We start from the raw sequence: 19,443 nt of genomic DNA, 5'->3' as shown, positions 1-19,443 counted from the left end.
GGAACGCAACGCATTTTTTCGTTTGAGCTTCTTATTCAAGTTTTGCATCCAAATTCAGTGTGTACATGATCCGAGTTCTAGTAACTTTCCCTCAGTCTGAGATCTCGGACCGAGGGAAAGTTACTAGAACTCGGATCATGTACACACTGAATTTGGATGCAAAACTCGAATAAGAAGCTCGAACGAAAAAATGCGTTGCGTCCCATTTTTCGGTACGAGTTATTGCGAGTTGTTAGATTTTACTAGTTTCTTTTACTATCTGTCAAGACAAAATATAAGATACTTATAGTGATACGAGATACTGTGAACAATATAAATAATATTTTAGTAAGTAATTATAGAATTGAAAAAATAAGAGAAATATAATTCTTAAATAAAATAAATTAATAAGATTAATAATTAATAAGATTTACATAAGTAGTTATTATTAGTTTTAATGCAGATTAAATTAGACATTAAAAATATATTATAACCTATATATACATATTATTTTTCAAGAAAAGTATAATAATATATAAAATTGATTTTCAGAAAAAACTTCTTTTATAATAAAAAATGGATAATAAGGAAAATGTTAAAATTTTATTAATGTTATATCAACAACATTCTTGTTTATATGTTACAAAAAGTGTTGATTATCATAATCGTATGAAACGAGATCAAGCTTTACAGATAATCTGTAATCAGTACAAAGAATTAACGGGACAACCACTAACAACTGAAATTGCAAAAAAAAAATTAATAATTTAAGATCACAATATCTGGACCATCTAAATAAAATAAAACATTCGAAATCAAGCAGTGCATCACTTGATGATATCTATAAACCAACTTGGCAATATAACATAGATCAGAAAATCATCGTAAAGAATCGTAACTCGATTACAACGCTAACTATATTCAGCCAAGTATAAATATTATTGTTCGAGGACTCGGACCGAGATCTCGGATTGAGTTCTTGCATCGTGGACACAAGGCTTAAGAAATGTAAATCTATTTTTGACATTGTGTACGTACCTTAAGATTTGGAACTATTTGAAATAACTGCTTTTGATTAGAAACGTACTTACGTTACAAGTATCGAAGAGAGAGAGATAAAAGTGAAGAAATTTTAAAAACTTGCAACTATATATTTATATCATTGCATTGTTGTAACTGATTACAACTTTTTTTCATTTTTCACAATGTTTCAAGGTAAAATTATCAAACAAAATTGTACTTGTTGTAAACAAAAATCATAACCTCTATGAACCAGTGTATTCAGTCTGAGGTATTTTTAACTTGGTACGACTGTGTATCTTGATTCAAATAATAAAAAATGCAATAATTTGTGTTATTTGAAAATTATCGCAATTGTATAAGCCTATGAATTACACATAATTTATTTTTATTGTAGACTACATTTCAGGTGCTTGAGACAGATGAACAATTCAAGAAACTGCTATGTTTAAAATCAACTCTGTTGAAAAAGCACAACAAGAATCTAGATAACAAGCTAATGTCCTCTGTAACAACCTGGTCGAACATTTCTAGTATTAAAGAGGATACTTTGGATATCAATTATTTAAATTCATCTTTGAATTCTAGAATATCACATATTTTTTCATCCGAGAGTGAGATTTTATCTTACAGTAATATTCTCAGAAACATACCCTTGAAGAAGAAGCATTACAACACTAATAATGAAAACATAATGGCTACATCCAGTGACAAACAGTGCAACGTTAATAAAGATAAATTTGATCATCTTCTTATGCCACCTCCGGTAGGAAGTACAATTTATCATACACATGGAAAAACACAAGACAGGATTCGTATGTCGTCAAATGATAAAAAAGCAGCATCGACTGTGCAGGACAGTTATGCACAATTTTCTCTACCAAATACTCTTTCCATGAAGTGCGCCTCCAGCTCTGTATCCGCTAATACAAATATTAGCAAAGATTATCCACAATCTTATATTTCATCAAGGATTTCCACCAATGTTATACAAAAGGTTCAAAGAGTGTTTTCAAAATGGAAAGTTATGTTGAACAATCAATATGAATTAATAATTAAAGGAACGTTGGAATGGTAAGTAGACAAAATGTAGACATCGTTAATTAACTTCTTTGAATTTTTAATATTTTTTTCACTATATTGATTAATATTTTATTTTTTTCAATAGCGGAAAAATTTCACACAGCAAGCCTATATCAAGAAGATATACCGCAACATGTATTGAATCGAAATTCAAATATAAATATTATCTTGAAGGGAATATTTTTGACGAAACAAATGGTAATTGAGTAAAATCCATTTTATCGACATATTAATCCATTTGACACATTAATCACTTGTCACTCTCACGCAGATTTGCCAAATTATGTACGCGGAAAATTTTACAACGGCTTTCCCGATGACTGGGAAAATGTTTATCTGCTATGGAGAACATACGTTAACCAGGGATGTCCGATAACATTTCATTGGCCTACTTCTATTACCGATAGCGATGACGACTTGAAGAGTGAAATGACAGATCTGACTTACACATGCGCGAAAAATGATGGAGTTGCTTCCAGAACAAAGTCTTACAGATTAGCTGAATGTATCCAGTCTGAATATTCAAGTAATAAGTTTCCAAAAAAGAAGGAAAAATATAATTGCTTGAAATACAGTTCTCAAAGTTATAAGAAAAATACTTTGTTCATAAAGTCTTTTATTCCCGAGTCAGAAAACGAAGCACCTGTTGCACAAACGAGCTTAGCATATAACGAAGATAGTGAACAGAATTTTAAACCGAACGTAAATACATCGCACTCTTCCAGGAAAACGACCAGATTGAAGGACTACATTCAGGAGGATAAACTGAATATTATTATCAATAATTTGATAGATAAGAATTGTTCTCAGGCATATATTGATAAGATTGTCGAGATGTTTGATTGTTTGAATTACATAGCGTCTTATGAATCGCCAGAATGCAGTTACAGCCCGATGGTTCTCGCAAGACAACATGCTTCCAAGTCGGAACAGACTCCGCCACAGCAGACCGCCATGCTCGATAGCAATTGTGTAGACACTAACAAGATTGAAAACCGAACGATGGAACCGAAAAACTACATGCATTCTAGCGATCTGGGATACGAAAGCGTAAAAAATGACTCTATCACTGCTCATCAGTCGAATCCAAGTACTAAGCCGGAGCGCAACAATTACAAAAATTTGGACAAATCAGAGAGTGAGATTTACTCGGGCATACCAAAAATACAGATTGAACGAGTCTTAAGACACAGAGAAAGAATGCACAAGCGTCAAGTGAAAAAGAAAATAATTTCTCAGAAATATGCGGCGAATTCGCAGCACAATGCGAGAGGAGTCGAGTCTGAATCTGTTCAAAGGACAATTCTAATCGCGAGTGCCAAAGAGACTTTACTTTCCGAACCTTGCACAAGTACGCACGATGAAGCGACGAATGCAGGAAGACGCCACAAAACAGTTGTGCATCAAAGACCGCACGGAACCACTTTTTTCACCAATCAAGAGGCACCTAGGAACAATGCAGATATACACGAAGGAAACAAACCTGCAATGCGCACGCAACAATTTGATGCACGAAAAGTTTATCTAAATGCCTTTATAAAGGAACAAAATTCGCGCGGAACTGCGAAGTTTCCACAACCGCAGGCATATTCGCAAATTATTTCCGATGTCGATTACATTACCGATGTCGATTCTGACATCGATATCATTACTACAGACACCAACACGCAGAAACCAAGCACAATGCCACGTTATTTGGACAAAGACATTATGATTGATAGTGAGAGCAATAGTAATTTTGTCGAAAAATCTCCTCGAGGACTGCGTAAAGAATTCATCAGATCGGAAAGCGAGGTTGCAATGAAGAGGTCCAAACCTTTCATAACCAGTTTGACACCGATGAATCTGAATTTGAAAATAAGTAAGAGCACGGATTTAAAATCCGCACAATCGCACGATTCAGACGTGATTATCAAGGAGGACGTCAAGCAACGCAGTTTGCAAGAATCGTCATTTGCTTCACTGAAAAACGACTCGAACAAAGCATTGGTAGGTAGATCGCTGTAATTACAAAATATTTCATTAATGATTTTATAGCAGTTGCCTGTTAACTCAAATATTTTCTACTTTCTAGAATGTTAAAGAAACAAAACAGGAAGTTGAGTCCAAAAGTGCATCGAAGATGCAAAGTGTGAATAAGCAGAAACTGTCCGAATCGAATGAGGATTCTGATACAAATAAAAAGCAAGTAAGTTTGACTTATATTATAGATATAATAATATTGACTTGTGTAATAAATAATTTCTTGATAAGTTGAATTAAAACGCAATTAAATTAAATATTCGCTTGTCGAAGTTGCAATCGAGTTCCATCTATTGTTTTCGTTACGACTTTTTCATGTTATGTAAAAGCATGTTGTTTAAAAACATTTATTGGGGAATATACGAAATTACTTATTACACGAGCCAATATTTCTTCATTAAATATGATATATTAACGAAAAATGTACAAATTATTGACTTAAACAATCATTACTGAAAAAACTCCATCTTCCAACAAGTTACCTAACATCAAAGCTACGAGCACCACGAAAAAGTCGGGCAACTCGAAAAAATCCGCGATCAAACGACGGAGGGCACAAAGAAGATTGATCTCTTCATCCACTGATAGCGAAGAAGAGAAAGCAAGGTCTCTGCATAAGGTAACGTAAAATTGATTCAAATAAAAATTAAATTATTCTCTTTTTGTTACATCAAGAAAAACTATACATTCAATTTCTTTTTATGCAGCGTTTGTGCAACTCGCAGCCGAAAGTTTATGCAGATGCGGACTCCTTGAAAGATCAGCTGAAAAGACGAACATCTTTCTACTCATTGCAAAACACAACCTCACACGAAGGCACAACTAAACCTAACAATAAGTAATTTCCATTTATTCAATGCGTTTTTTTCTAATTTAAGCAATGCTATGGTATTTATATTATGATTTGCTTTATTTATTTAGCTATACGACTTACTGTTCATTAACGAAAAAGGCCAGCAACAATGTGACCTGTGCTTATTATAAGGATGTTCCAGTTTCAGAAGACTTTTTGTCAGAGGATCAAATATCGATTTTGGACGATAATCATGCAAAGGTTTTCACATTATATTAATATTTACATTGTTGACATTTTTGATAATTTTAAGAAAATAATTTTTTTTATTTTGCGTTTATAAATTATTCTTTAATATAAAATATTTTGTTCGTATTTTATAAGATATTGTCGTAGGCAAAAATTTCAATATTCTTTTTTTAACGAATTCGGGATCGCACAAGTTATAAAGTGGCATTACAGTGTAATATGAAAGTTTTATTTTCCAAGGGCCACATTTTCCAATGTTTTAAATTTAATCAACGGTTAGAGGATTGCATAAAGAATTAAATATTGCAATAGGAGAAAATTTCTTCCATAACGTAAATATTATATATAACATTATAATGTTAGTACTATAAATATTTTTTTTTTTTACTGTCGACTTTTATACACTTTCTATTCATATGCTAAATAAAAGATTTATGTTAGGATCGACATATATAAGTTTTTAAATTGACTATTTTGAAAAGTTACTGGTCGATTAAAGTGGCCTTAAAAGAGAGATATTCTTGTGTGGACAGAACTCGTTGTAAATATTTATGAAAGACGAGGAACAAAAGGTAGGATTGCCAAAGAAAAAAACAACAGATTTGAGATATATTGCTTTCGTGTTTCATATTACTGTTTAACAACTGTATAAATTGTATGTACGAAATACCATCTGTTCTAAGTATTTAAGAAACATATATAATTTGTTGGTACATACATAATTTGTTGGTACATATATATTCGAATAAAGGTTGTAAATAACTGAGGCAGATTACAAAATAGTAGTTTTTTTTTTTTTTTTGCGATTTTGCACATTTTTACACAAGATAAGATGCTCTTTTAAATGAGGATTAAATAAACGCAAGCTATTCAAGTAATTTCAAACAAATGTGACTATATCCTAAAACGATATACTATATGGAATTTTATATATAAAGACTATTTAATATACATAATGCCGCGCTTAAGAGCCGCGGCTGTACCGCTAACATTATTAATAGTTCGAGCAATCGGTTCTCCGTGTGTATTTTACAATCTAATATGCCGATAGCATTGATGCAAAATATTGTAACTGTATTCTCAAGCATCTTCGATTACAATTACGTTTCAAAAAATATTGCAACTCTAATTCATTGTAGTTCCTTTTCGTCTCGATTCAATAGTGCGACTGTAACGAAGAGCATTTGAGAAGAAAAAGATCGTACAAATGATTCTTCTGAAAGAAAATTGTGGTTTTTGCAATTACGATACTTTCCATCGGTGCCGTCAAAGTGTGTGAAAATGAGTCAAGAAAATTGCCGGGCGTGCTTCTAGGCCTTCAGCGGATTTCCCATAGACTTTATGTACACTGTAGGAAGAAATCGCTACAAAATAAATAGATCACACTGATGTGATAGCACTAGAATTGCTGTAAATCGTACGGATACGACGCAGCTTACGGCGGCCAATCAATGGGCTCTCCCCTCTTGAGCGATCCGTTCGAACGCGAGCAATCAACGACACCTGTCTTTCATCGATAACCGAGCACCGAAACAGGTGCTCGTCAACCCGCGTTCGCTGCTCGCACACAACATATCACGTAATTAATAAATATAATCGACTATGCACATGTAACTCCGTTAGCTTTCGTCGTACAAAGGAGTACCGTCCCCGCTGAGGGACATACTCCGCGGACTAGAATTCGTGTGCGGAGTGCCGCGCGGAGACTTGTACGATGGGGTTCGTGTAGAGGACGGTCTGCTTCTTCCGGAGGGCGTTGTTCTGCCTATCGATTCGTCGTAATTACGCGGAGTTTTCCTTGACTCATCGTACCTAGGCGTTGATCCACTGAAAGCACATACGACCGTTCAAATAAATTCGTCGGCAACACTCGCATTAACATCTCAAATCAACAGTTTTTCATAGAATCTTTACTCAATTTATTAGTGAGAGATGGAATTCATTGAGACGATCCTATCGGATTGCAAAATGAGAAAGGCAAGGATACTCACGAGACACGGGGACCGCTCTTCAGTCGTGCCCACGCTTCGGCCGCCTTCTTCCAGTCTGTCGGATCGCCGGAAGGAGTGGACATGGGCGGCGTAGGTCTATGCGACTGAGTAGATCTGTGATGACTGGGGGTCATCGAGGGCGGCGGCGGATGCACAAACGGTCCCTGATGATGACTGGGGGTCTGCTGGCCGTATCTAGGTGTGGGCTGGCCGTGATGCGGCGTGTGATGCGGCGTCTGATACGGGGTCATGAACGGAGTTTGGCCGGATGGCGTGTACGGCGTGTTCGGATACGTGTGCACGCCGCCGTAATTGGCCGCGCCGGCTGCTCCCGGAGTGTGCGGCGGATAGTGATGCGGCGTTTGATTCGCCACCTGCGACAGCGAGTGCAGCATATGGTGCGGAAGATTCTGCGCGACTCGCTGGATGGCCTCTTGGTTCATACCTGAAACAAAATCGTCGGAAACGATCGATAAAAGTCCGAAAGCCAGACTTGTTTTGACGGATATAGCGCTTTTAGTGGGTAAAGTAAGAAATTGAAAATACAGAGACATCTCTTATCGCAGAGTGTGTTTCCGTTTGCATAATCCTAACATGTTCACTGCGCTAAAATAGAATACAATTTTTTCATGTTTTTCAAATGTATCAATCTGTTATTTTACTTTTAAGAGTTTAATATTTTTTTATTATTAAAATATATCTATATTTTGTGTGATACTAAAAATTCTGATTTTTTTCATGTAAGAAGTTAAGTTGGGTTCTCTGGCATGGTGTGCCACCTTGTCGTGGTGCCAGAGCTCCCCGTCCCAAGGACCCCCGGCGGCAGTACCGAAGGTTCTACCTTCGGGAGGGCCCGGGGCGAGGGTACGGGATCTAAGAGCACACCAACGGGCAGGCTGAGCTCGTTAGCCCTGTGCGGGCAGTCGGCCTAGGAGAAGGAAAACTCCGAAATACAACCCGGTGAAGGACACACTGTCAACAAACCAACGGTATGAAATTATGTTAAAAAAGGATTTTCTATTACCATCCCAGGGAGATCGGACTCCCAGGGGTCGGCGTGGCGGCAGTATCGTCCCGGCTGCCGCCTCGTCGTCATCGTGCCACGGGCTGGCCACGGAGTTGCCACCGAGCTCCGCGGTGGAACGTACGATCGGCGCGATTAGCAGACTGTGGGCTGATGCTCAGAGAAAGCATAGCCGACAGCTCTATAGACCGTGTGTGGTGGAGTACACGGGAGACGTGTGCTCTGTGATGATCCTACTTGGGGACAGTCTTGGTTACGGAGATGTCCTAAGGAAGCAGGATAGAGTGGATGCGATCAACTTCCTGCTGGCTAACAAAAGGTGGGATAGTTCACTGCAGTTGGGTGTGACGCAAGCTGGGATCTTGAAGGCGGCAACTCAGGTAATGTGTTACACTGAGAGCTGTTATGCGGGTATGAAGCCGGAGTTTGATGCCTTATTTAGGGACGCCTGTTGGGTCTTCTTGGCCTCCCTGGAGATACTCGGGAAGAAAGGAAAAGGCAAAGACAAAGAGAAAATGGCCAAAGAGACACTGGACAAAGTTGGGATACTTTGGGTGGACGGCAAGCTTACTACCAAGGTAAGTCAGACCGTTCCGGAGGATCACACCCCTGAAGGAATTAGGGGTGGGGCGCACTCGTCGCCTGAAGGAGCAAGGGCTTTATCTATCCTAATAGAGGGTAGAGAGGACTCGCGGTTGGCTGAAGACCCGGATACGCTCTCGGAGGATTCTGTTGAGGGGGATGCTGGGGCTCTCAGCGAACTAGATAAGACCTCCCTGAAGAGATCTAGAGGTAGATCCAGGCTGGATGATATGGGCCCTTTTAAGCGCCCTAAAACGTTTGGTGCCGCCAGAACGATGTTGGAGGAAGGAAACCCCCCGAGCGGGGCGAGGGGGTCGCGGCGTTCTAGTCGCGGAAGCCGGGACTCGGACTCGGACTCAGACGAAGAACCACATCGTAGGAGATATGTCCCGCCTAGCTTCACAGCCGATCAGCGGAAGAAGATCGATCATGAGAAGCTGCAGATGAGTAAAGCTAGCCCTTATGAACTCAGCGATATGCTTGTTGAGTGGCTAGACAAATTAGAGGTGGAACGCAAAAAGGCCAAAAATATTAAGGGGTCCTTTAGTGGCCTCATCAAGGCTAACGTTCATCTTGTCAAGATAGGGACGCGGGAGCTGGTGAAGCGAGTTACCGCGGCAGAGGACCCTGACATGGTTCCTTTAAAGGAAAAGATTGCCTCACTTGAGGCGGAAAACAGTGGTCTCAAAGCTGAGGTAAAAATACTACGGACTAAGGTCCAGAAATTGGACTACGCGCTGAAATGCGTCAGAGCGCTATCACCGGTACCTGGCTCGTTACCAGCCGAGGAGTCGAGGACTCCAACGCCAATCCAGGAGGTAGATACGGAGGACGAAGATGTGATGGCGCGATCTCCGAAACGGAGAAGAATATTACCTCCCAGGGCGGTCGCAGGCAGGTCGGACCAATCCCAAGGGTCATCTCGCGGTCCTCCCCCGTCCTTAGCAGATCCGGCTCTTGCGGAGATGATGAGGGAGTTCAGGGAGTCGATTGTGGGTCTTCGCGGGAGACTAGATGACCTTGAAGGTAAGAGGAAAGCCAACTCCCCCTCTCGTACATCCGCCATGACGGTGGATACTGTCACATATAAGAGCGCCAGTGAGGACTCTACCAGCCCTTCACCGACCAGGAAGAAGACGCGGGAAGCTGACCGATCGTCGAAATCGGATTCAGATTCCTCTTAGGTAGTCTCATCTCACACCACTTCTCCTCGAGGCGGCGGTGGAGAGGAGGTGAGAGAAATTATTTATCCACTCCATCCTCTTCCTTACAGGAGTGGACGCGAGATTGAAGGTCATCTCATGTGACCTTGGATTTCTGGGAATCCAGAAGGTTAGGTGTAGGAGGTGAATCCCCGTTGCCGCCAAACGGTGAGGATCCATTTCCTGTAGGTATGAGGCCCTTCCGGGAGCTAGGGCTCTTTGGGCTTGTGAGGGACTGAAGTGGGACTGCGTCCTGAGAGTGGGCCAAGGGTAAGGCGGACCCCCCTGACGCTTTACACGGAAGGGGGAGGGTCCGTTTACCCTCATATGTAAGATATAAGTATATATCTGGAGAAGAGCAACCTCTCACCACTGATCAGTCTGTCATTATAAATAATGCTGACTGAGTAATCCCTCGCTACCTCCAACTATGGCTGTGCGTGGAGCGTGCAACAGGGGTGTGGTTTTAGTTGGTAGGCATCTTCCCGAACTAGAAAGTTTGGGAAGATGAATCCAACACTACCCCTCGGCAAGCATTGTCTCTGACTTTGCCTGTACTTGCCGAGGGGTGTCTTTCGAAGATTTCCACACCCCTGGGGGGCCCTTTTGGCCCCACAAAAAAAAAAAAAAAAAAAAAAAAAAAAAAAAAATTACAGATCCTGATAATGAATACTAATTATTTTACATTACAATAGACTTACCACTGACTGCGCCCGGTGTCGTATAAGGTGTCCTGGAAGTCATCGCGCCGCGCGGCGTGCTGGGAGTAGATTGTCCCGGAACTGGATCTCTGAAATGTTCCTTAAACCAACGTAACAAGTCGCTCACTCTGCTGAACATCTGTCCCCGGAATCTGAAGCCCTCCGACGTCACCGTGACATATTCATGGCGGCAGCGAGTGCGAGGCAAATATGAGAGCAGAAACTTCCCGGGATAGTTCTGTGAAGCAAAACAAAAATAAGATCAAGTTAGAACGAAGATTTTCGAACAATCGCTACACAAATTGTTTAAAAATCGTCTTGCATTTGTTACCTTAGCCGCCGATACTATATAGGGGATTCCACCAGGGTTTTCCTTCTTCTGCTCCTTCAATATCTCCTCAGCTTTGTCCTTGATTCCCTCTACAGAGGGCTTGTAATACTTAAAGTCCAATAATTCGGAAGCGTAAGCGGCCATAGGATTGACATGTCGAGCAATGATTTCGTCCAAATCTTCGAACTCCTCGTTACCGATCCACAGACTCTGTCCTAAGGAAAAGGCGTTCTCCTTGCCCTCCTCGCGGATATCGATGTGCTGCAGGATGTCATCGGTAACCTTCCACGTGACTGTCAAGTGATCGGCGCCTTTGCTGCTCGGTCTCACTATTGCTTCACCCTGTTTCATCGTTTGCATCAGCTTAACGGTCTCGGCGAAGCTGATGTTATGGAACGATGGATGGACGATCACGCGCTTAACGTAGATTTGCCGCTGCTTCGCCTTCTTCGCGTCTTCCTCCGTCTTTATGTCTTTCTGCTCGGTCTCGGTATCGTAAAATGGATCTCGTTGCGGCCTGCAAATATATAATTATGATTTATAACAAATCAAGTCGGATACGTGCGGATAGAAAATGTCTAACAAGATTCAAAAGAATCAAAATACAATAAAAGATGTAGGATTATAGTCACAGAATTACTGGAACAAGACGCTTGCAAGACTAAAATGTGGCAGTGAAGAAAGAGGAAGAAGATGCAGGATATGCAAAGAGAACAAAAAAATTGAGGAGGGAGACAAAGAACTAAGCGAGAATTAGAAATAGAAAAAAAAAGATAAGAAAGGTAAACAATTGTAAATCAAGTTGGAGTTCTAGCAAGGCAAATTAAGTAAACAATCTGTTGTGTAAAGAAATATTTTAGATTAGTGTTAATTCATTATTTTTCTAAAGTCACTATTTATCTATATAACTCTCTCACCTCCATTCATGATTCTTGTCGGCGAGGTCGCTGCTCTTGCTAGTGCACTCAACGCTAAACCGATCCACCTCGATTTTGATAATGCGGCAATGAATGATCTGGCCCATGCCGACTCTCTCGCTGGGATTGGCGACGTGTCGATCGGACAAATTCTTAATGTGAATATAACCGGATATACCGTTATCCAATCGCAGTCTAACACCGGTGGCTTTACCCGGGCAGGAACCAGCGTCGAAGTGATTCCACACCTCCGACAGCTCGGGAAAGTCGTTTTTCAAGCAGAACGGACATTGCCACAGGCCGGTCTCCTCGTTTCGCACCGGATTCGCCTGATCGAGCTGCTCGCCCTGCGGCTTCCGGTGACCGATGCCGACCACAGTGGCCAATACCAGCTTGCCGATGTAAAACGTTTCGGGTGTCTCCTTCGTCAGAACGTCAAACAGCTTCTCCGCGCTGGGCGACTGATACGGCACGCGCAGATCCTTGTACCGGCTGTTCAGCTCAGCCCTGATGTCGTACAAAGTGACGCACTTGTTGCCGAAACCCTGCCGTTCGAGCTCCTCCGCGAACGCATCGAGATCGAGATCCTTCAGACGTTCCGGCGACTCGAGTATCTCCTCCAGTGCGCCAGCAGGATTGGCGTCCTCGTCGTCGTACTCCAACGCGTCGACCGCCATTTTTCTCGCCCACTCGTAAGTCTCGGGATGCACGCGCGAACCGTCCAGCACTTCAACGTACGCCTCGGTACTGTCGCCCAGACTGTTCGTATCGATCTTGATAAAACCGGCACAATTGATGAACACTTTCGGCCCCATATGGCAAGCGGTGACAAGCTGCGTGCGATTCTCCAGCCGCTGATTCGTCTGCTTCAACATCTTGATCAGTGCTTGACCCTTGCGCGGGCCGAGACCGCATACGAACTGAACGAGATTGCCGCAATACGCCTGTTGAACCGCTTTGTTCACGTCCACGCCGACTTCGTTCACGCGATTGACGAACTCCAGGTACAAATTCTCCAGCAACTCCTCCTTGGGCAGCTGATCCTGCAGACTGTGGTATCTGAGGCAGAGAATCTCCTCGTCCGCCGTGCACAACTGCGAGAACTCCACCAGCGGATCCTGCATTCTCCTCGCCAGCGAGATAGCCTGGCGCAGCAGCTCCGGATAGTCCCGGAACTCCGACACGCCCTTATTACTGTTGGAGTAGATCTTGGCGAGTTCATTGTCGCAGATCTCCACTTGAATGGCAGGGAATTGCTCCTCCTTCGTCAGGTGATCGACGCACTCCTTGATGTCGGCGGCGATCATCATCGCCTCTCGAGATTCGCCGGCCACCACGACAACGTGCGGCTTCTTCGTGGCTATGAAGTTTCTCAGCGCCAGCAGATCGGCCTCCTTCATCAGCTTCTCGTCCTCGCGATAGCTGTTCTTGCGCTTCATCAGGTGCGGCAGGCGCAGATAATCCGTGCACTCGCCGTCGGCCGCGACGAGGCAGGTGAAGGCCGCCTGAGAGTAGTCGGGCACGTAAGCCAGACCCATGACGCGCAGCCCTTTGCCGGTGTCCCACTCCTCGTCCTCTTCCTCGGGAAACTCGCAGCTGTAAGGCGCGACCTTGATCCAATTGTACATCTTGCGGCAGCAGGCGCGCATCACGCACTCCTTCGCCTCGGCGATCAGATTGATGCGCAGCTCCTTCTTCAAGTGCGGTATCACCATGCGGTTGAGCGCGATCTCGACGCTGCCGACGCGCAGCGCGTTCCAGTCCTGCACGAGCTTGCTGAACTCGTCCCGGCAGTAAAGCTGCTTCATCTCGTCGACGTAGTTGCTGCTGGTGTTGCCCTCAATACTGTCGCTGAAGGTGATGGCGATGAGCTTGTCCTCCTCGGCGGTCATCAGATTCAGGAACTGCACGCCTACAAGATCGCGCACCGGCTTGTCCTTCAGATACTTCATCGTGTAAATCGGATGATTCTCATCGATCTCCTTCGTGCCCTTTTTCGTCGGTTTCACCGAGACCTTCGCGCGCTCCATGTACATTTCGCGCACGCATTTGCGGACGAGGGGCTCGCGCGCCAATTGAATAGCCACCATCAGCTGCGTGGCCTTAAGCACGTCCTCCTCGGACTTGAATTGCGTGCTGCAGTACTCGTTCGCGATCGTGGTCGGCTCGGTCGGCTCCTGATCCACTTCGTGACGCTGATAATTGTCGCGCAGGTTCTCGGCGTAGTGCTCGGGCGTCAGGCCGAACTTCTTCGCCAAGCCGTCCAGGCCGGCCTTCCGGCAGAGCGAGTACGAGCCGCTTCTCACCGCCTGCTTCAGCGTGTCGTCGACTTCGTCCTCCTCCTGCGCCTCGTCCTCCTCCGGCGGATCCTCCCCGTTCTCCTCGGCCTCGGCGATCTGCTGCTTACGCCGCTCGAGTCTCTCCCTGCGTCGCGCCTCCTTCTCCTTCTGCCGCACGGTCTCCTGCATCGCCGGGATCTCGTGACTGTAGTACAGCATGAAGTGATGATAAACGTCGTTCAGCTCCTCGCTCGTCTGCACATTCTTCAGTCGCTCGATATCATCGTCCTTGATCACGCGCACATTGTCCGACAGTGGCGCGTCCGCATTCTTCATGATCTCGTCCAACTGATAGTTGCGCATCTTCTCGAACAGCTTGAGCAGACTCTCCTTCCGCTGGCGCAGCTGGCACCACTTCGCGTCAAATTTGTACACCTTCCACAAGTCGTTAATGTTTAGCTCGGGCAGCACGTATTCCTTCCTGTAGAAGGATATAAAAGGAATCTCAAAATGTTGATTACGCATGAAGTCCAAGGCCTTCTTAATCTTGCCGATCGTTTGCGGTCCTTTTCGCGCCCGTTCTTTCGCCTCGGCGTTCAAATGGGCGTCCTGAATGGAGATCGTGGGCTTGCAGAACGCCTGCTTGTAGATCCACTCCGCCTCAAGATCCAGTTCGTCCGAGCCCTCGGGAACCGACGTAACCGGCACGGACCGCAATTGCATTCTTTCCGGTATATCTGTGTTACGTATCTGCAATGAGAAGTCAAATAGAAAAGCATAAGTAATCATTTCGTAAACAATATAGTCAACTATCAGTAACGTTCACTACATTTTTTTTGTCATATTGTTCAACTTTTATGTATTTCAATTCTTATATGTTTTTTTATGCACTCTTCGAAATCATTGAGTGAAAAAACTTTTTTCTTTTTTTTGCTAAATTCAAGTATATAAATACAGCGTAAAAATCGTTTCGTTCAATACGATATCAATGATAATTATAGCCAATCGGCCAATAATCTTATTGTTTATCTTATTAATCTTATTGTTATCATTGCATCGTACCTCGTTGTCCATGTCGGTGAAGTGGCCGCGTTTCAATTCGCTAGGTTCGTAAATCTCGAAGATACTCTTCCTCGTTGTCTTTTTCTTCAGCTGCTTCTTAGGTCGCCGCGGACGCTCAGTGTCGACGTCTTCATCCATGTATTCATCCTCCTCCTCTTCCTCCTCTTCCTCTTCGTAATCCTCCGCCCCATATTTGCCGAATTCGTCGTAATCGAAATCAACGCCGAAAATATCCTGCGCTTCTTGCAACGCTCTAAAACGGAAAAAGATATTTTTTTATCTCTATAAATCTAGATCTTATCTTATAATAATAGAAAATTTAGCACGTAGCAGAGTGTATTACAGAATATTTAAGAGATATTAAATGTCACAACATACGCATCGGAAAATATCGGCTTCTTCTTTTTCCTTTTCTCCGCGATAGGTCTGCCATCGTCATCGACGATAAAATCATCCGCGTCAGTATATTCGCCTTCGTCACTGCCTTCCTCAAAAGTTTCAGCCTCAGGTCTGTGGCTTCGTTCGCTTCGCCTTTCATCTTCCTAAAAACAGCATAAAGAACTAAATGTAAATATGTTTCAGTTTTGCATAAATAAATACAGTCGTTACACAAAGACTACATTGCACATACCGTGATGATGTCTCTTTCCTAACATAAGTACGCATGTTTTGATAAAGGCAAACGTGATACATACATGATATATAAGTGATATACAGTTATGAGTTTGTATTTATAAATATATTGACATACATAAAATAAAGAAAATTCGTAAAAAAGTAAAATAATTACTTCAATAGAATATGCAATGTTTTGAAGCATCATCGAACTGATGAGAAAAACTGCATACAAGTGCAGATTGCACAATCAAATATTGCAATCAAAGTGTTACAAAGATTTTCAAATGCTTCAACAACAAAAAACTGCATTGTATTTTTATATTGTCAATCTTCGTGTACTCACATCTCCAGAACCTTCAAACAATTCGTTGGCAATAGCGTCTCGTTCTTCATCCACTTCCTTCTCCTGCTCTTCCTCCGACTCTTCATCCTGAATCCTTCGAAGACGCTTGAAGCGTTTCTACAATAAGAAATAGATTCCTTAAATTAAACATTCCTATAATGAATAGAATAACAACAGAAGATTGGAACAATAGAAAATTTAGAGCGTACCCTTTCAAGTTTAACACCTAAATTTTCTTCAATCAAATCGTAATCTTCATCTTCCAAGCGATCATCAAAGTCCTCATCGTCACTCTTCTTACGCTTCTTATGATGATCAGAACCATCGCTATCTTCACCCTCGCTTTCCTCTATAGGATTGTCATCTATCAAATCTTTTAACTCCTCGCGTATCTGATCCTCGTCATCTACAATGTATATTAATATATAATTTAAAAAACATGTATGTATATATATATATATATATATATATATATATATATAAAATAATAGATAAAGTAGTACAATTAGTTCAATAAATATATAAAAATAATGAATATATAGTCAATTTTTGCACCAGAATATTTGATAAATTATTTCAGAGATCAAAAAAATTGCAAAAAAATAATGTATAAGAGAAAACAAGAGAGTGATAAGTTAAATGAAAAGAAAAAATTCTTTTTCTGAAAGCATGAAATAAGCAAAGGAGAAAATAACCATAAAAGATTATCAATTCCAGGGAGATTCAAAAGCCAAGAATACACAGCACTAAAATATAAATTACTCTTTCAAAGATGAATACGATAAAAAAACTACTTTTAGAGCAAATTCCTATATCTTACAATAAAAAAACAGCCTAAAAACCATAATAAAACTAGAATAATAACGCTACTCGATTTCTGAACAAATAATGTTTTAAATCTCTATTCATAAGTTTATCAGAATGCATGTTTGAGTCTGAAAAATTTTCTCTCTTAATTTATCACTGTTAAGATAGCAGCTTTGACCACGCGAAACTGACTGGTATCTTTGGCAACTTTTTTGTCATAGACTTAATTAAAAATTCTTCTTTTATTATATATTAAAAATATATATTTTAATGTTATAAAATAAAAAAAGTAAATAGTAAATATTTATATCTAATTTGGCTGCTTCAAAAATCTGTATTTCTTAAAAATTTGTCGAATTGGTGTGCAACATATCTCAGTCAATTTTGGTCTAATTAACTTTAAATTTTAACTGAATTTTTAATAGCATGCTCTATCGTCGATATTTGTTTTATAATAATTCATTCCTGAGAAAAAAATAATAAAAATTTTTCTCTAAATTTTTATTTTAAATATGTGTAATTTTTTATTTTTTCAAATTTTTAAAATTCCGTATGTACGACAATAGTTACAATATTCATTTTTAAGAAACTTTTTTTAATTGTTTTGTTTTAGACAAGTAGTATTTGCATAACCTTGCATATACTGATATTATGTTTTAAAATATATAGATTTTTAAAGCAGCCATATTAGATATAAATACCATTTATGTTTTTTATTTTGCACATTTTGTAACATTAAAATATACATTTTCAACCTATAATACAAAAAAAATTTTAATTCAGTCTATTTATTAAAAAAAATTGCCAAAGATATCTTTCATTTCCACGTGGTCAGAGTAGAGTAGATATAATATGGCTCCGAAGGATCTCACTTCTTACGGCCATCTGGAACTGGAGTTCACGTAGTCAAAGTGAGCTTCCAAAAGATTGCATACGTAAGCAAGGCTGATGCTAACATTAGGCCAACGCTCCGAGAACGCAGTAACCACCAAAGTCAAGGTCAAAATTAACAATTTTTTTTTTAGAAGGGAATGTAAGTTATCTTTTTGCCTAGGATATAAAACAGTCTAGCACCGATGCTGTACGTAAGATATTTAGAATTATACTTAAATTACTTAAACGATAAATAAAACAAAAAGAAATAAAATATAGAAATCAAAATACTTCAATAATAAATGCAGAAATTAATGATTTTATTCATAGAACACAATTGTTATGCAATTGCTGAGTAACAATTGTCTATTATTGGCTTCTAGAACTGATTGTTTCCAATATTGATTAACTTCAACCAAACTTATTGACAAAATTGCTAATAAAAAATGAAATATTGTCCTAAAAAGGAAAAACAATGTTAAACTTTTTTCTCCTTTGAGAATTTTGAACCATTGATTAAAATTATCGACATTGGAAACAGTCATCCTTGATCAGTTGCATTTTCCAAGAGCTATTGACTCAATGGTTTTTTTTCTAAATCAGCATACAATGAGGAAGTAGAGAGAAACCAATAGAAAAAATATACATGCACATGCATAGTTATTCCAAAAAGATCTACTCTAAAATTCCTAACTTGCAACATATGCGATCCTACATGTAAGTAAATCCTAAATATAGGAGTTCTTCAATATTCTTGAAGTATATTTTACATATTTTAGTAAAAGTTATTTAGAATCTGAACTCTATTTAGAAATCTATCTGAATCTTTAAAAAAATTGTTGCCTTTATCCCATTGCTTTTTCTCTTTTCATAATTAATTTAAACAAAAATTAATGAGAGATTCCTACACTATTTACACAAAATAATTGTACATTACATGCAAGAGCAATCATAGTGCCATTAATGAATAATTACAGTACTTTCTGAGAAATAAACACATGCAGAAAGTGCAGTGCGGCTTTAAGCCGCGTTTTTTCCTACCGTCTTCCTCGTCGTCGCTCTCCTCCATCGCCTTGAATTTTTTGAGCTTTCTTTTTTCATTTTGATCCAACTCCTCCTCACCCTACAACGTATTCGCACATGTATTCAGAATTCGTATATAAATTATCCAAGTGCATCGCCGTTGCATCACATAAAATTCTTGAAGGGAAAAAGCAATTGTGAATACTTGCCTCGCTCACATCTGCCTCCGAATCCAGATACTCTGCCATGTTTCCAAATAACAAACCTCGTCCGAGACTTTGTATGCGTCACTTCGTCTCGGATCCGTTTTACAAGTTCAGTTAACTCCAAAGTAAGACACTTCAACACTACTTCTTCCGTATCCCTCCGTAAAATAGCAATAAAATAGTAAAAAATAGTAGGAAGTGGGAGATCGTACTGTGGAAGGCACCACAGAAACTAAATAATAGCACATAGATCTCCTTCTCGCTGCGATTGAAATCCCTAGAAAATGCTTCTAGGGACTCTAGTTATAATGCGGCACTGAAAAAAGCAGCCAATCAAC

At 40.6% G+C, this 19,443-nt stretch overlaps 2 protein-coding genes across 6 annotated transcripts; one reads left to right on the top strand and one right to left on the bottom strand.

The window, feature by feature from the left end:
- The first annotated feature begins 1,008 nt into the window (after window positions 1–1,008).
- Window positions 1,009–7,277, top strand: LOC105678564 (uncharacterized). Of its 4 annotated transcripts, XM_067360555.1 has the most exons (9): window positions 1,009–1,270; window positions 1,397–2,073; window positions 2,168–2,280; window positions 2,354–4,071; window positions 4,157–4,270; window positions 4,583–4,723; window positions 4,812–4,942; window positions 5,026–5,158; window positions 7,073–7,277. In XM_067360555.1, the coding sequence occupies exons 1-9, from the start codon at window positions 1,247–1,249 to the stop codon at window positions 7,073–7,075; spliced, it is 3,054 nt and encodes a 1,017-aa protein (XP_067216656.1). In that variant the 5' UTR covers window positions 1,009–1,246; the 3' UTR covers window positions 7,076–7,277. The 4 variants fall into 4 exon arrangements, with proteins under 4 accessions (XP_067216656.1, XP_067216655.1, XP_067216657.1 ...); XM_067360554.1 differs by lacking the exon at window positions 7,073–7,277 and having other exon boundaries at window positions 1,010–1,270; window positions 5,026–5,926; XM_067360556.1 differs by lacking the exon at window positions 7,073–7,277 and having other exon boundaries at window positions 1,011–1,194; window positions 1,409–2,073; window positions 5,026–5,926.
- Spt6 (transcription elongation factor Spt6) lies at window positions 5,748–19,372 on the bottom strand. Of its 2 annotated transcripts, XM_067360553.1 has the most exons (12): window positions 19,109–19,372; window positions 18,918–18,999; window positions 16,406–16,602; window positions 16,197–16,313; window positions 15,867–15,884; window positions 15,614–15,777; window positions 15,236–15,488; window positions 11,895–14,923; window positions 10,978–11,494; window positions 10,647–10,884; window positions 7,138–7,582; window positions 5,748–6,973 (listed from the first exon to the last, which is right to left on the bottom strand). In XM_067360553.1, the coding sequence occupies exons 1-12, from the start codon at window positions 19,145–19,147 to the stop codon at window positions 6,766–6,768; spliced, it is 5,307 nt and encodes a 1,768-aa protein (XP_067216654.1). In that variant the 5' UTR covers window positions 19,148–19,372; the 3' UTR covers window positions 5,748–6,765. The 2 variants fall into 2 exon arrangements, with proteins under 2 accessions (XP_067216654.1, XP_012233466.2); XM_012378043.2 differs by lacking the exon at window positions 15,867–15,884 and having other exon boundaries at window positions 19,109–19,371.
- Between the last annotated feature and the right edge of the window lie 71 nt (window positions 19,373–19,443).

Source organism: Linepithema humile, chromosome 8 (genome assembly GCF_040581485.1).
Source record: "Linepithema humile isolate Giens D197 chromosome 8, Lhum_UNIL_v1.0, whole genome shotgun sequence".
Classification (NCBI taxonomy): Eukaryota; Metazoa; Arthropoda; class Insecta; order Hymenoptera; family Formicidae; genus Linepithema; species Linepithema humile.
Note: the sequence above shows the minus strand (reverse complement) of the source record. Positions and strands in the feature narration are given on the sequence as shown.

Coding starts and splice junctions, on each gene's coding strand:
- LOC105678564 (XM_067360554.1), top strand. CDS start 1,247: ATGAACCAGTGTATTCAGTCTGAG. Junction 1,271..1,396: donor ACCAGTGTATTCAGTCTGAG/GTATTTTTAACT, acceptor TTTTTATTGTAG/ACTACATTTCAGGTGCTTGA. Junction 4,072..4,156: donor ACGACTCGAACAAAGCATTG/GTAGGTAGATCG, acceptor TCTACTTTCTAG/AATGTTAAAGAAACAAAACA.
- Spt6 (XM_067360553.1), bottom strand. CDS start 19,147: ATGGCAGAGTATCTGGATTCGGAGGCAGATGTGAGCGAG. Junction 15,489..15,613: donor AAGCCGATATTTTCCGATGC/GTATGTTGTGAC, acceptor TTTCCGTTTTAG/AGCGTTGCAAGAAGCGCAGG. Junction 10,885..10,977: donor ATATAGTATCGGCGGCTAAG/GTAACAAATGCA, acceptor TTTGCTTCACAG/AACTATCCCGGGAAGTTTCT.